Genomic DNA, 13,198 nt, shown 5'->3' on the forward strand with positions numbered 1-13,198 from the left:
CTTCAAAGACACTTAACAAAACACATTTCGTGTCTTGAATTAAAAACAATGAAAACCGATCACTTTCAAACTTCAGGAAGTGGGGACAATGGAGGCGCGCTTCTAGACTTTCTTGGCACCAAAGGCAGGCCAAACCTGAAGACAGACAGACAGACAGACAAGACAAGACAAGACAAGACAGAGAGAGGCTAAGGAAATAGCACCTTAAAAAAATAATTGTTGCTTGAGGATTCACATTATCTCAGGTGTTGGGTGTCTCCCTGTCCTCCAGCAGCTTTCAAGTTCTGCTGGACAGACTGCAAAACGACAGACACGCGAAAGGCAAAGAAGAGAGAGAACACACAACCAGACGGCTGATCATCGAGATCATCAGTCTGGCGTCTCGCGAAGCGTTGAAGGAATGGATGATTCAAAAAGATAAGCCTATATGACTGACTGGAGTGGTAGAGAGGAAGTCTCTCTTTCTCTCTCTGTCCAGCGTATCCGAGGGAAGTGGGAAAGTGTAAAAAAAAAAAAATACCATCTTAATATATAATTCTCTATACAATTTTTCATACTCTTGCCGCACAAATGAGCTTTGGATGAACGCGGGAAATGAATGTTGGTTTTGCGCCAAATCTAGATGTATGTATATATCATATATATAACCTGGTACAAGGCACTTGAAGGAGTGTTATGTAGTATGTACATGTTAGCTAGTATTACCAACTCAACAACAAGGATTCCGACAACAACAAACAACAACGGAAGTGACTCTTTTTACTGGTAGTACACTGGGTTGACCTACATCGAAAATTTGGCTTAGCTCATGATTGTCTAAATAGAAGCGAGAAACGAAATTGTTTGTGGTTGTTCAACTTGTCGGAGTCCTTTGTTATACTAAGCCTTTGCTCAGGAAAAAGAGCCAGTGAATGTCTCAACAGCCTCCTGCCTACAAAATAAATAAATAAGTAAAAAAAAATACATATGTAGAGGACGCAAGGGAGGGGAGTATGGGAGTTTACAGCGGTTACCAAAAAAAAATAAATAAATAATTAAAAAAAAGGGGGGACTTGTTTTCGTCTACAGATATAACGAGAGGCAACGAAGACGAAGACACCAACACCTCAGCTCATATGATTGACTTGTGCGAAATATAGAAGCGTCAGAATAATTTTTTTTTTTGGAGGGGGGTTGGAGGAAGAAGGTTCCCCCCCTTTTTCCAAAAAAAATGAAGGGGCTTTACTGAGTTCCTCATATACAGAGGAGGCTGGGGAGAGGAGGAAGAGGAGGAGGAGGAGGTCACCTCTCCAGAATTTTAGTTCAGACTCGAAACTTACAAAAACATCCTCCTCCTCCAGCTTTCTCCTACTCCTCCTCCTCCTCCCAAACGCTTAACTCAAAGACCCTCCACCATTTGAGCGTTGACATGAAGACGAAGAAAATTCAGTGACTCGGAGAGAGAGAGAGAGAGAGAGAGAGAGAGAGAGAGAGAGAGAGAGAGAGAGAGAGAGAGAGAGAGAGAGAGAGTACAAATGAAGAAATTCAGCGCGCGCACACAATGGCTGATCAAGTAATATTAAAAATAAATTCACTCTTCCACTCATTACAGATTATATATATATATATACACTGCATATACTATAGGCATATACACAGGTATATCTACATATACTGTGTGTGTATATACAGAGAATTTTGCCTGATGAAAAATATTTCATAATTTTGTACATATTTCTTCATATATACATGATACACCTACTCTGTGTATATACACACATAGCATAAATATATATACAATGATATTTCTGGCCACTGTGGATACAACACCCTTGGCACTCACCCATGGAATAATATATATACATAAACATGTATGTATGTATGTGTCTAGTATAGTATATATATATATATATATATCTATATATATATCTATATATATATATATATATATATATACACATACAAATACATTTCAAAGAAATCAGTGTAGTTTACTAAATTGGAAAAAGTATAATTCTTCTTGTCAATTAAAAAAATTTTTTTTTTTTAATAGAAAATCAACATTTTTTCAACACAGAGAATCATTGGCTTTTACTCTAAATAAAATGTTCGGTATTTTTAATCACCTTTCTTTAGATTTGAGAGAGAGAGAAAAAACAAAAATTAAATAACTCGCTTTTTCTCGAAAAGATGAGGTGGGGTCTTGCATCCAGAGATTGGCGACAGTCAAATATTTATGAATTCCCGACGAGTCGTTCTCCGCTATCTGTTGAGCGTTGTTTTTTTGTTTGTTTGTTTTGTTAGCTTGTTAAGCTTGCTTCCTTGCTTGGCTTCCATTTCAAAACACTCCGACGACCAGCTAACATTTACAATAATAATAAATAATAATGATGATAATAATAATGATAATAATAATAATAATAATAATAATTATAATAATAATAATGACTAAGTACACTTCCATTATAAAAACATGATCTAAATACATTTATTATTCCTTGAACCTTGATTTTAAAATCTCATTGCCTTATAAAAAAAAAGAAAAAAAAAAAGCCACCATTCGTGACTCCGAGCGCAAAAAGGGATCTATTATTAGTTTCGGATTCATTTGCTCCATCACTGGGCTTGTATGAAAATAGTAGAAAACGGTAAAAGAAGATCTGTCCCATTTTATATATGTGTATATATATATATGTAATATATAAAAAGTTTTAAAAAAACTTCCAGCGCTCTGACACTTTTTTTGAGGGGGTCATTCAGCGCCTCCATCTGACTTTCTCACAATCACGAACCATCACTTCGTATGTCCCAACGAACTTATTTTTATTTTTTGTTTTGTTCTAGTTGATCACACATGAATGATACCTCGATAAATAACAATTGTGGTTGAAATCAGTTTCTTTCCCTCCTTCCCACAGTGGGAAAATTTCCTTTTTTTCCCCGGTGGGATAATTTCCTTTTTTTTTTCCCACTCGAAAATTTCAGATCACTTTCGCTGGTTTGCAGAAAGTTCGACCGTCTTCTTCTAATGATGCACGACGATTAGGAAACCCAGCAGCTATATATATATATATTTCACTAATAACAACAAGTCTTATTTTTTCTCTTTTATTAAGAAAAATGACTCATCTGCAACGTTATAAAAAATCACATCCGCACCTATAATTTTTTTTTCATTTTCAATTTTTTTTGTCCTGTGAATATTTTCACTTTTTTTTTTTAAAAATGTCTATACGTAGGGCGACGGCTGGTGTGGTGGGGGGAGGGGAGGGGGAGGGGGAGGAGGGATTTGGGGGGGAGTTGGCAGGGCTAAGGAGCTGGCTTCAGGATTCCATAATGGGGACAGAAGGATGTTGTTGTTGATGTTTATTTTTTTCCAAAATCATGATGGATGGAGAAGCCATAAAAGGGGAGTTGTGTTCATCAAGTGTATATACTAAATTGTACGGATTCCTGTACGTTGTTCTTTCTCGTGAACTATGAACACAAGAACGCATTTATTGGAGTACAAAAAATCGAAGAAATGTCACTTCACTGTCCAGAAACTCCATCATTTCCATGCACACTCCAGTCGACACTCCCGAATAATGGATGGCGACTGACTCACGTATACCACCACCACCACCAACGAAGACGGGGTTTCCTATCCAGCTTTTTTTTTTTTAATCCCAGAAAGAAAATCGAGATCACTCGTAGAATAAATTTGTACCTGGACGTTATTTTTTATTTTATTTTTAATTTAAAGGTGAGAGATAATAACCGTAGTAGAGGTTATCATTTTTATAGGATCCTCCTCCTCCTCCTTCTTCTGCTTCTCTACTTTCTCCCTTTACTCATCCTGTGTCTTGTTTCAATCTTCCGTTTCATTTATTTTTTTTTTGACATTTTTGTATATTTTTTTTCTCACCTCAGCGTTCACGACTCTTGCGAGCCAACCAGGCGTCTGTCCGGACACCTCCGAACGGAGAGAGAGAGAGAGAGAGAGAGAGAGAGAGAGAGAGAGAGAGAGAGAGAGAGAGAGAGAGAGAGACGAGGCAGCATCAGCTCTCCATCTTCACCTTCGTCACTTTGGCACTTTGGAGGAATATATTGAAATGACGAATCTCTCCTCTCGGAATGAAGGTGAATCCAGTGGGGGGTGGGGCTGGCGTTCCTCCCACCTCATCCTCCTCCTCCCTCCTCCTCCTCCTCTTCGCCTCTCTCTCTTTCCTTTTCTAATCCTTCGTCCTCTTCCTCCTTTTGTTCTCTTCTTCTTTCTTCCTCCTCCACCTCCCGTTCCTTCTCCGAATCTCCTCCTGTTCCTCCTCCTCCTCCTCCTTCCCCTTCGTCTTCCTCGTCCTCGGGTCGTTCGATCGTCAGTCCCAGATGGTGGTGGTGGTGGTGGTGATGAAAATGGTGGTGATGAGGGTGATGAAGGAGGGATGATGACGATGACGCTGCTGCGGGAGACAGCGAGAAGCAAAGGCATGACGGAAAGGACGACGTCGAAGACGAATACGACGACGGACTGGCGGAACAGCATACGACGGAGACGGAGGGCGAGGTGGCGGCGGTGGCGGCGAGGCTGGAGGAGAAAGAGGAGGAGGAGGAGGCGGCCGTTGCCTCCGCCCCCGCAGGCGGCATCACCACACTCGGCAGAGGGGACTCGAGCGCGAGACGTGGTCTACCACCTACGGGCGTCGAGGCAGCGGGGGTCAGCCCTCATGAGAACCGGTCGAACTCGATGCCGGAGTCGGGCGAGGTGCGGGCGGGCGTGAGGAAATGGAGGTGCCGGCAGCGGCACTCGGAGGAGGAGACGCACTGGCACTTGTGGGGCGACAGGTTGAGCTGCTGCTGGAAGTCTTGGAGTTGGCCCATGAAGTTGAAGTTGGGCGCGATGTTGGCCTTCTTCACGCGGACGTACTCGTACGCCTCCTCCAGGTTGAGCTTCTTCTTGTACATGAGGTAGGCGACGGTGATGGTGACAGAGCGGGAGATGCCTGCCAGGCAGTGGACCAACACCCCGACGCCGGCTTCACGAGCCTCCTCTGCGGGACAGAACAAGAAGGGCACGAGTCAGTCGGGTCAGTCAGGCAGTGAGTGAGTGAATGAGGCAACTCCTCTTATCAATATTTAAAAAATAGAGACAAACATTGCTTCGTGTTTATTAACATAGTTACTAATTATTCCTCTAATCAATATATATCTATATATATAATATTATTTCTTTTATCAATATATAAAAATACTAATTATTCTTCTTATCAATTTAAAAAAAATAAAGGTAAACATTCCTTCGTGTTTATTAACATAGTTATTATTTATTCCTCTTATCAATAAATAAAATAAAAATATTAATTATTCCTCTTATCAATATAAAAAAAATTAATTATATTCCTCTTATCAATATAAAAAAACATTAACTATACCTCTTATAAATATATAAAAATATTAATAATTCCTCTTATCTATATATAAAAATATTAATTATTCCTCTTATCAATAAAAAAAACTAATAATTATATTCCTCTTATCAATATACAAAAAGAGGTAAACATGGCTTCAGTTTACTAACATGGTTATAAATTATTCCTCTTATCAATACAACAGAGAGGTATATAGGTATAGTAATGATTTCATATATCAAAATTCACCTTAGCATAATAAAAAAATCAATGGCAAACCAACATACTATACATGACAACAGGCTCATGCTCCACGATGCAAACCACTCACTCAACGTAATCATATCATCCACCAAAAAAAAGAAGTGAAGACTAACTTAAGCATTAAATAACATTAATCACTTCGTTTATACTTCGACTTTCGGTGTGAAAACCTCTCTCTCTCTCTCCTCGTCTCCTCTCTCTTCTCTCCCCCTCCTCTCTCTCTCTCTCTCTCTCTCTGGGATCCTATTGAAAAAAAAAAAACGAAAAAAAAAAAAAAATATGCGCCAATACACGTTTTCCATTTTCATTTTTTCGGTCTGGAAAACCGCACCTCTCCGGTTCTACTCATTCATCCCTTTCTCATTTTCGGCCAAGAAACCGCAGAGAGACAGGAGGAGGAGGCTCTTGGCTCCTCGCCAGTCCTAAGAAGAAGAAGAAGAAGAAGAAGAAGAAGAAGAAATATTCCCAACTTCTTACGTTACTCCTGAAATGTAAAGAGAGATGCCCTCCATGACGTCACACACACACATCCGGGTCTCGTGCTCACTGCTGCTCAGCGGGTACCCCAGTAGTTGAAACCGCAGTGAGAGAGAGAGAGAGAGAGAGAGAGAGAGAGAGAGAGAACGCAACACATCCACCGCTCCTAGTCCTAGTCCAACCCCATTCCCACCCACCCCCCCAGCAAAACCGAAGACAACACCACTACTCCCCCATCACAGTACGTCTTTAATGAGACTGAAAGAAAGAAAGAAGAGGCTGTCCACGTTAGCATTCGCAGTAATATTTCGCCGAGGAGCCATATCACATATCGTACGCTCGGTCTAGGTATAGACCGTATACCTAGACCGTAATGTGAGGACAAGAGGATGAGGGAAGGGGGGGGGGGGGGGCGGCGAGGGAAAGGATTAAGACAGGATTATCAAGGAAGGTTTATGCGGCAGGTACTTCAAAGGAGAAGCAGACGCTTAGGTGAACATCATGAGGTGTAGATGTCGCCAAAAGGATGATGCTAGATGGTGTAAAACGACAATAGGCCAATGCTTTCGAAATATATAATTAAAAAGTCTTCATACTTCAGAGAGAGAGAGAGAGAGAGAGAGAGAGAGAGAGAGAGAGAGAGAGAGAGAGATTCTTGTCTCTGTAGGAAAGAAACTCTCTATTCTAAACGGTTCACACCAAAAGCTAAACAGCATACCGATGCAGAAAAAAAAACAGAGGGAAAAAAAAACCCAGCCCCATAGACACGTGCGCCATAACACAACGAGAAAAAAAACCTCCTCTTGTCCCCCCACCACCCCCCCCCCCCAACCAAAAAAACTAAAAGGAAATAAGATGGCGTCAAAATTCCGCCCACATCCACAGGGTCACTCCCACAACGGCTATGGAGATTTTACATACATACATACATACATACATACATACATACATACATACATATATACATATAATATATATATATATATATATATAGATATATATATATATATCTAGATATATATATATATATATATACACGCACACAACGGGGTGAGGAAGCACGCATACATAGTACTACAGGTCACCAGATACCAACTCCACCTTAGACTCGTCTAAGGTAGCCCTCTTCTCTCTCCCCCCTCCTTACTATCTTGGCACTGTTAACCCCCTTTCTCCGTCACCTGGCACTCACTTCCCCCCACCCCCATACCCAACACCTGTGCCCTCGGGTGGTACCCAAACCTTCAAAGGCGAGCATCATCAAAGTGACACGGAGAAGGTAAAAAGTTCTTTAGCCGGACGTCAACTGTGTCAGTAAAACTCGCAGTAATTAAAGAAACCTTTTTTTTTTTTGGCGTATAAAGTCAGGAACACATTAATGTGTTCAAAGACATAGCAAGGTCTGTACATTAGAATACAGAAAGTTAGTACTATATTTCAGAGACTGCTCTCTCTCTCTCTCTCTCTCTCTTATTCAATACCTACCTGAAGAGAGAGAGAGAGAGAGAGAGAGAGAGAGAGAGAGAGAAGAGAGAGAGAGAGAGAGAGAGAGAGAGAGAGAGAGAGAGAGCAGTCTCTGAAAAATATAGTACTTATTTTCTGTATTTTGGCGTTTTTAATGGCTCCTATTATTAGATGGAATTCTGTTGTAACAGAACATTTTTACCAGTCACACACACACACACACACACACACACACACACACACACACACACACACACATATATATATATATATAATCATGACATACAACCGACGAAAACGCTTTAGGTATGGAGCAGGCCAGACCTTCAGGCGGAGATGTGGGGAGTCGGGAATGGAGTGGACAACAGCTACTAAGGTATACTATCTTCGGGAGTTGGGGGGAGTGGGCGATGGGTAGGAGTTTTGCAGGGTGGGTAGGGGAAGGACCGGTAGGGAGGGCACTACTGAGCTAGGCAGCCAGTGAGTGCCAACCGAGAACGGAAGTGGGAGGTTAAGTTCGGGGAGATACGAATGGCATCATCCCTACTGCTACTAACATGCTACTATACTACTGGCCTCACACACACTGCTAATGCTACTGTTACTTGTACTAATACTGCTTCTGTTAATGTTCAAATTGGTACTACGATTAGTGATGAAGCCATGGGTTGGGTAAAAATATCACTACTATAATAGCAATAGTAATGCCACTGCTGTTCTAAGTAGTACTACTAATACTACTAATAGTACTACTACTGCTGCTGCTTCTCAACTTTTTACCATCAATAAACGAAAGTGAATAATAATAATAATAATAGTACTGCCACTGCTGAGTACTACTATAATACTACTAATACGGCGGCTGCTTCTTAACTTTTTACCATCAATAAACGAAAGTAAACAAAAAAAAAAAAAAAAAAAAAAAATAATAATAATAATAATAATATAATAATAATAATAGTTATTCTTATGGAAAATATTAGCTTTATAACTAGAAACTTAGCAAAAAAAATTAATTAATCTGATCCCTCATTAGATTAAATCTAATCTGCCACGAACGTGATCACTGCTATCATTTTAGCAGAGAGAGAGAGAGAGAGAGAGAGAGAGAGAGAGAGAGAGAGAGAGAGAGAGAGAGAGGCCTCCTTCTGCTTCACAATGTGTGTGTGTGTGTGAGAGAGAGAGAGAGAGAGAGAGAGAGAGAGAGAGAGAGAGAGAGAGAGAGAGAGATCCAGGCCTCCTACTGCTTTACAATGTCAGGAATGTGGGTGGATGAGGTTGAACAAAAAGCTGGGAAGACAGGTAAGAATGTAGATATCATGATTCTCTCTCTCTCTCTCTCTCTCTCTCTCTCTCTCTCTCTCTCTCTCTCTCTCTCTCTCTTTCAAACACACACAATGTGTTCTTGTATGTGTAACTTTCCAGCATCCAGAAAAGTAGATCTGGCCACCAGACGAAGACCGGATGATAGAGAAAAATTAATGAAGCGAAAAAGTAGGAAATATTAGACGAGATAACTTCCGCCTCGAGAGAGAGAGAGAGAGAGAGAGAGAGAAGGAACCGTTTCCCATCTCCATAACGTCTAACCCCAATCCCCACCCATCCCCAAACCAACCCTCAAAACATCTGAAGGAATTCGTTAAGTGTGGAACGGAAGTTCGAGGTAAGGAGAGAGAGAGAGAGAGAATGGATAAAGACGGTGGTGGTCTCTTGACTGGAAGCTCTCTCGCTCACGTGGTTATCTCAACAAAGTACTAACCCGGGATAATTCTGGAAGGCTAGACATTTCATATAGCAAAGATGACAAACGCTGATTTAACCTAATATAACTTCCAGGTCCGCCCTGGTCCAGAATAAGTACTATTTGTATACAAGAGAATTCGACAAACCTTTCCAAGTCAACAACAAACCAATTGCAATAAAATCAACAGAATTCTTACTAAAACCAAAGCCAAAACAACTTTTAACACCATTACGTGGTATATAAACCAAAGGATAGATACGGGAGTAAAGGCAACAACGTAAACATCTCCGAAGTATGGTGATGTTTTTCAGTAGACCGATGCTGGTTGGTTGCAAAACCATTGTTTTGTTTTTAAAGGAAATCGGTACCAAACAAAAATGAGATCTGACGGTAGCTTGGCTCTGCTGAATGGGATGCAGCCAAATGCAGATCAACTGAATGTGGAAAAAAAACGTAAAAGGACTACTAAAGAAGAAAACCACAAACATGCAACAAAATCAACGAGAATAAAGCAAACAGGCGGGAGAAAAGTGGGAGGGAGGGAGGGATGGAGGAAGAAGAGGAGGAGGAGGAAATTAACAACCCACGCTGTCGGCAACACTTCCGCTCTCCGTCCACATTCAACGGATTTTCTCATAACTTTCGTTCAATCCTCCTCCTCCTCCTTTCATTCCCTTTCGCGACTTCCGTTATTGCCAACGTCTTTCAAGGAGGAGGGAAGGAAGCCGCCTAGAATATACCATAGGCCTAGGGGAAAGCGGCCAAACCCTGACCACTTACTTAAAAAAAAAAAAAAAAAAATACTATGAAACCACAACGTGGTCCATCTCACAACTGCGACGTTTACGCAAGACGAGATATGAACTTGAAAAAATAGTGAGTTCTCTCTCTCTCTTCCTTTAAATACTGTGCATCAGTCACATTCACACCAGCGGACAGTCTTGACACATCGAATTGGATCCATTAAGTCAAGAGCAAGGGTCCGATAACAGAGAGAGAGAGAGAGAGAGAGAGAGGGGGGGGGGAGGGGAACAGAGAATCATGCGCATTCTCAAGAGGTAGAAGAAGCTGGGGAAAGGGAGAAGAAGGTGGGATGGAGGGGAAGGGGGATGAATCAAGCAGCGTGATAAAAGGGAAGGAATCACAAAACAGGGAAATGCGAAAAGACCCACTGGCCCCCGTCCATTCCACGCTATACGCTAGCCATATGGTTTCTCTAATACCACGTAGATGAATTTTGTAATGGGAGTTTCGGAGTTGAGAGAGAGAGAGAGAGAGAGAGAGTTGGGGTGGCTGTACGGATAACTTCTAGATAAGTATACATTTGGGATGAAAATAATAGCAGAGATAAAATTACGTATAATTATTATATTATAAGGGATAAGAAAATAACAGTTGATTGATGGTCGTATGAAAAAATAATAATAACCTCCCTTCATTCACGAGAGAGAGAGAGAGAGAGAGAGAGGATCTCGCTCCATTCATCTTTCATCTGCGATGGCACAGCAGAATATGACTGTCACTGTGGATAAAGGACGCAGCCTCCCTCCAAGTTCCAACCCGCCCCCCCCCCCTCACAACACCCCGCTCCAGCAACCCCCCACCCTCCCACCGACAGCCAGCCCCCAGTCCCCCACCCTTCCTTAAAAAGGCTCTCAATAGAAACCGCACTTCCGGCGCTGGGCGAAATGAAGGTGGCTCGGTAGAAAAAGAAAAAAGGCGACAACTCCATAACCCTCATGGACGTGTCAGTTGTGTTTGGTAAGGGAGGAGGGAGGAGGTCTTGCCCAAACAACCTTGCCCCCGGGTGGGAGATGGAGCCAGAGGGGGAATTGAATTAGCAGGATAAGGACTCTGATATTCCTGGGCTGGTAATCTTGATGATGTTCTGACTAGACATCTTCAGTACCCTATTAAGACAAGATCCTAAAATAGTGGTGGTCTCTCAACCTCTCTAGAGGCCGACTTAGCCTTGATGATTTACAACGATACGACTACGACACAGTAACGCACGACGACTGTGACGATGGCATCTGGCGTTTCTCTTTGGGTTATAATGAGGAACATCTATTGAATGAATGGAACCTACCTCTCTCTCTCTCTCTCTCTCATTCATTCATTCACACTGTTTGTGGGGATTGTTGTCTGTCATGGCGTAAGTTTCTTGCTACAGCGATGAGACGCACTTGGAGGTTTTCCCAAGTAACGAAGGAGATACACATATATGCGTAATACTAATGGGAATGCCAGCCAGTCAGCCCCCCCCCCCCTCGCCGCCCTTTCACACAAACAAACAAACAAGAATAACCACCCTCTTATTTTTTCTATTCTGCTAAACAAGGTTACAACTTAGGGGTTCCAAAGTTGTAAATACAAATCTCAATCACAAAAGCCAAAAACGTGCCATTCTGAGAGAGAGAGAGAGAGAGAGAGAGAGAGAGAGAGAGAGAGAGAGAGAGAGAGAGAGAGAGAGTGTATATGGGAATCACACAGGATACTACTTTCGTAAACATAAGTTTTCATAAACACAGTGGCATATCAGTAGCCTAACATTATTTCATGAGACAAATGTCATTCCCGAAGTTGACTACCCTCACTTTTCTTTCACCCACCTTACCTATCAGCTAAAAGAAAAAAAAAGTTGAATAAAAGTGTTCATATTAATTTTGTCTTCTGCGTTGGTTGGACAACCGGACTTCTACCATGAAACTATGGGTGACATGGGGAAAACGAATATATATATATATATATAGATATATTAGTATTATATATAATAATATATATTAGAATATATATATATATATAACATAATAATTCACTGGATCATTTTTAGTTGATGAAAAAAAATTCAAGTCGTCCAACACAAGACCTCGTCTTGCTCCAAGACGGACGGAGAGAGAGAGAGAGAGAGAGAGAGAGAGAGAGAGAGAGAGAGTAGATATCGCTACCGGAAACACCATCCTGTACCGACAAGATCAGGGCACAACACAAGCAGATAGATAGATTCTTCAGGAGGCTACTTACTTCGCAGACAGGACCCCCAAGAGAAGCGTCGTTTTCCTCAAGGAGGTTGTTCCTTGGTCTTCCTTCCCTCTTCACATTCCTCTTGTCCTTCCCCCGTCCCCACCCCTCCCTATCTCTCAAAGGCCTCATCCCAATCACCACCCACTACCTTGGGCCGCCTCCTCCTAAACGCTGTGGGAAGTAGGATACACAAGACACGACACTCGTGGGTTGTAAAAGGATCTCTCGTGTTGTGTGTTTTCCGCCCAGTTTTTTTTTAAAGGAAAAATAAAATAATAATTATCTCGTGGGAACATAGAGGAGGCAGCATCGTCAAGAAGTCCTGCTAGGGAATGAGACTGCTGTGATAGCAAAAGTCGAGATAGGATGCGTTGTAGGAAGCTGCAAATAACACGCTCTCAGGCCCAAGAAAGAAGGACACAAGTCACGATCACAAAACAAAAGAAACAGCCACAAAAAAATTCATATATCCACTCTAGTATTAACGCATTCCTACTCGCCAATAAAAACGCTCGGCCTTATCAGTCACGTGTTTTAATATAATCAGCTTCAAGAAGTTGGGTTTGGTGAAGAAGTGTGTCGGGTCTCTGTTGCAAGCTGACACACCACACAACACACACACATTCAAACAACCTTGAGGAGAATACAGCATACTTCCTGCCCCCAAAATGAGGGTCGAGGACGTGGTAGGGGGGGGGGAGGAAGCCTTGCTACTACAACCTATTTTCAATAAGGTTGTCTAATGATGTTACAGCTACGATAATGAAGGTCCAGTTCGACTATCGCAGGCTGCCTGCGCAGGCCTTGCAATACCTTACTAGTGTGGTCTGGTCAAAGGATGATCATCAGAAAACTACTGTTC

At 41.7% G+C, this 13,198-nt stretch overlaps 1 protein-coding gene across 1 annotated transcript in view; it reads right to left on the reverse strand.

Annotated features, from left to right (window-relative positions):
- Nucleotides 1-2,645: 2,645 nt before the first annotated feature.
- Nucleotides 2,646-13,198, reverse strand: part of LOC135221874 (dual specificity protein phosphatase 7-like) — a 39,595-nt gene continuing 29,042 nt past the window's right edge. Inside the window, exon 4 of the mRNA XM_064259832.1 lies at nucleotides 2,646-5,006. Within this exon, the coding sequence (XP_064115902.1) occupies nucleotides 4,681-5,006 (326 nt within the window). The 3' untranslated portion in view covers nucleotides 2,646-4,680. The remainder of the gene's footprint in view (nucleotides 5,007-13,198) is intronic.

Source organism: Macrobrachium nipponense, chromosome 3 (genome assembly GCF_015104395.2).
Source record: "Macrobrachium nipponense isolate FS-2020 chromosome 3, ASM1510439v2, whole genome shotgun sequence".
NCBI lineage: Eukaryota > Metazoa > Arthropoda > Malacostraca > Decapoda > Palaemonidae > Macrobrachium > Macrobrachium nipponense.